Below are 3,578 nucleotides of genomic sequence, written 5' to 3'. Positions count from 1 at the left end.
GGAGACTTTGATCAGGCCATCTGAGACCAAGAAAAAATTAGGTCATAGTTCTGCTTCCACCACCCCGTAGACAACGTCGAAAAGGGAAAGGGTCCTCTCTCCCTTCTATCAAGTTCATCAAGTCCACTCATCCAGGCTATTGAAATTTGATCCAACGGTTAAAGTTATTATAAATTTTAATGGACCCCTCTATTTGTAGCCGTTAGATCAAATTTCAATGGCCCATATAAGTAGACTTGGTGAACTTAATGGAAGCGATCCGGAAATGATCCTTTCCGTTGAAAAGGTTATTTCAAATGGAGGCAGCGACCTTTATAATTATATCTGACTTTAATCATGGAAAAATGATAACGTGGAAACTTAAATTATGTGAATTTGTATTGCCATGAATTGCATAATTTATTTGCTCATGCATTAAACTATATGTTGAATATGCATAAAATCTCAATTAATTATAATCTAAAAAAAATTAAAATTAAAATTAGGGTTTTTCTAGAAACCCTTCCCGTCACCACCATGCCATAAGCCGTTGGCTTCCAGTCGCGCCGTATTGAGCCACCAGCACTAGGCCTGTAACTTGTGTGGCTGTCTCGAGTTGCCGCCTGAGCCACCAGTACTAGGCCTGCAACCAGTTCAAACCTAGAAACCTCGACGTCTTCCATGGTGTCCCTACTGCAGTAGGTTGGCCTATAGCTAATCCTTGCCCATGGATCACCGTCCTAACGGCATACAAGCTCGTCCCCGACGTCGTTTGATCAAGATTCCTTCGAATCTCATCGGATTTTTCGAAATTCCAATTTCAATTTCTAAGGTTTTGGTTGAAACGTTGAGATTTCCCTATCTCCGTTCATATTCGTGATCCCTGTTGATTTACGAACTCGCCCCCAAGGTTTGTCTCCCAAAACATGGCCGCCTAAAGCGGCGGTACCGGTCATCTTTCCCGGCGAATAAACCCAACAGTGGATGGGATGTTCTTTGGACACCCATGGCCTCTGCCCAACAATGCAAACCGAGAAAAAAAATTGTTTTTTTTTTCTCTCTTTCTAGGCTCGCCTGTAGCAGCCCACTGCATTGGTTCGGCCCAATGTGACACCAGCCCGTAGGGCTATGGTGTCCCCATGCACGAAACCGCACCAGATCCTAGCTCGTAATTTGTGACTCGATGCACCTGTACCGTAATGCACCTAATCATAGCCCCTCATGGCTTTGGTGTTCCCATATGTTGCCACGCATATGATTGCATCCCCCGAATACAGGTATGCTGCGAAGCAGCATAGCACACCTCCGTATAGGGCCTGCAACCCTCATGTACTCCTCGCCGCACCAGATTAAAGCTCCTTTTTTGGGCCTCTGTTCTTGGGCTTGCTACCAGTACCTATCCCAACCCAATTCTTAGGCCTGGGCTGCACAACCATAATTACTCAGCCCATCTGTGTGTTTTGGTTAATTCTTTTTGGGCCCCGAGTTTAATTACCTATTTTTTTAGACAATTAGGGTTTTATAATTTTTCACCCACACTTTAAGTTTTGGCCCGAAGTCCAAATAATTAATTCAGTTATAATTGTAAACCTGAAGATCTATTTGTATATTTCTTGTTGCATATTTCTATATATATATATATATATATATTTGTGTTTGTCTGCAGAAACATATAAGCCTGAAGTTCATAATTATTTCAAAACTTGAAGTTTCTAGAAACATGCCTTGTTTGCAAACTTGAAGTTTTCCTTAAAAACATCACCCATGAAAAACCCGAAGCTTTTTCATGTAACTTTAAACCAATATATGTCTATTATAACCTGATGTTATACTCCTATGTGAATGGATTGATTTTTTCTCCATTAAACTAACCACATTCTTGTCCATTTATTTTGTGATAGTGACATGTTGAAATTGAACAAACTCGATTTCACTGCTTTAGAGGTCTCCGGAAGAAACTACCTCAAGTGGGTCCAAGATGTAAAGCTCTATCTTACTGCAAAGAATTTGCGTCCCACCATTGAAGATGAGACGAACAACCCGGTTGGCAAAGCTGAGAAAGCCACTGCAATGGTCTTCATCCGAAGACACATTCATGATACACTACAAACCGAGTACCTTGATGAGAAAGATCCACAAGCACTTTGGGTTTCTTTGGCTAATCGCTTCGATCACCAAAATGACATCTTCTTACCTGAAGCAAGACACAACTGCCAACATCTGTGCTTTCAAGACTTGAAGTTTGTGAAGGAATATAATCCTGAAGAATACCTATTCGGCCTTCTCTGCCACCAATATTGTCTTGCAGCAACAATATAAGACTCAGAAGTTCACTAAGTTTTCGGATTTGATCTCTGTTTTACTTCTCGTTGAAAAGCATAATTAGCTGTTAATGAAGAATCATCAAGCTTGACCTACTAAGGCGACTGTTGTGCCTAAAACACATTATAGCACAAACTAACGCCCAAAACGCCAACATAGGCGTGGTAGGAGTGGCCAGAAGCCATCCCGTCAAGGTCAACAAAGCCAAGGCATATCTAAGGGAGGAAACTGAGCTTAGAAGACCTAACCTCGCTACCAAGGCCTCGAATTTCAAGAATAAGGGCAAAACACCTGACACGATGGATGCGGACATGTGCTACCGATGTGGTTCAAAAGACCATTGGTCCCATGTTTGTCGTGCTCCCCTGAAAGGTTGTAGCTAAATATCATTCTCGTTGTAAGAAGTTTGAATCAAAATTTGTGCAAGTGGATGAACTGGAGAGTAACAAGATGAAGGTTTATGACTTTCAAGAGGCTATTACCCCTATGGAAGATTAGAACCTTAGACATGAACTATTTTTAGTTGAATTTTAGAACCCTAGGGGCCGAATTCCACCTAGTGGCCGAACACCCCTTGTTTTTTGTTTAAGTTTGAACAATTTTCCTTTATGTTTGGATTTTTTGTTGGTGATTTGTTGTTGGATATTAAGTTTTTTTAATTACCATCCTTGAATTCTTAAATTATTTTGAATGGATATTTGTTTTTTAGATCTTTTATGCATGTGACCGATTCAAATTAATATTTATTTCTAGGTATGACTAGTGGGAAAATTAGTTGTCTGGTAGATAGTGCAACCACACACACCGTTCAAACACATTTATTTCACTAACTTCGTATCTAAGAATGCACCTCTGATAACCCTATCAGGCCCATCAAACTTGTTGAAGGATACGGTAAGGCACATATAATGTTGTCCAATGGTATAATCTTAACCGTTGCTGAGGCACTTTATTCTCCACGTTCCGGAAGAACATTGTTGAGTTTCAAGGACATTCGAGACAATAATTACCACTCTGAAACCTATGTAGAAAACGGAGTTGAATTTCTATGCATCACTTTCTACGAATATGATCAGAAGCGTATTCTAGAGAAGATGGAACGTATTCCAAGTAGTCTATATACTACAACCATACGCCTTATATAAACCCACTATGTGGCCAGCCCTACCTCAGGGACTGCTGATACGACCAATATTGCATACATTTTAATGCTCTTTTGTTTAGATTCTTGTTATGCTTTTGAGTGAATTTAGTTTGTTTCACTTAGTTTTATGTTT

General features: G+C 40.2%; 1 protein-coding gene across 1 annotated transcript; it reads left to right on the top strand.

Moving 5' to 3' along the window:
• The first annotated feature begins 1,884 nt into the window (after positions 1–1,884).
• On the top strand, positions 1,885–2,298 carry LOC137734400 (uncharacterized). The gene has a single exon (XM_068473675.1). It carries the CDS (start codon positions 1,885–1,887, stop codon positions 2,296–2,298), a length of 414 nt encoding a protein of 137 aa, XP_068329776.1.
• Positions 2,299–3,578: the final 1,280 nt, after the last annotated feature.

Source organism: Pyrus communis, chromosome 5, assembly GCF_963583255.1.
Source record: "Pyrus communis chromosome 5, drPyrComm1.1, whole genome shotgun sequence".
Lineage (NCBI taxonomy): Eukaryota > Viridiplantae > Streptophyta > Magnoliopsida > Rosales > Rosaceae > Pyrus > Pyrus communis.
The sequence above is the reverse complement of the archived record's forward strand: the minus strand, read 5'-3'. Positions and strand labels throughout refer to the sequence as shown.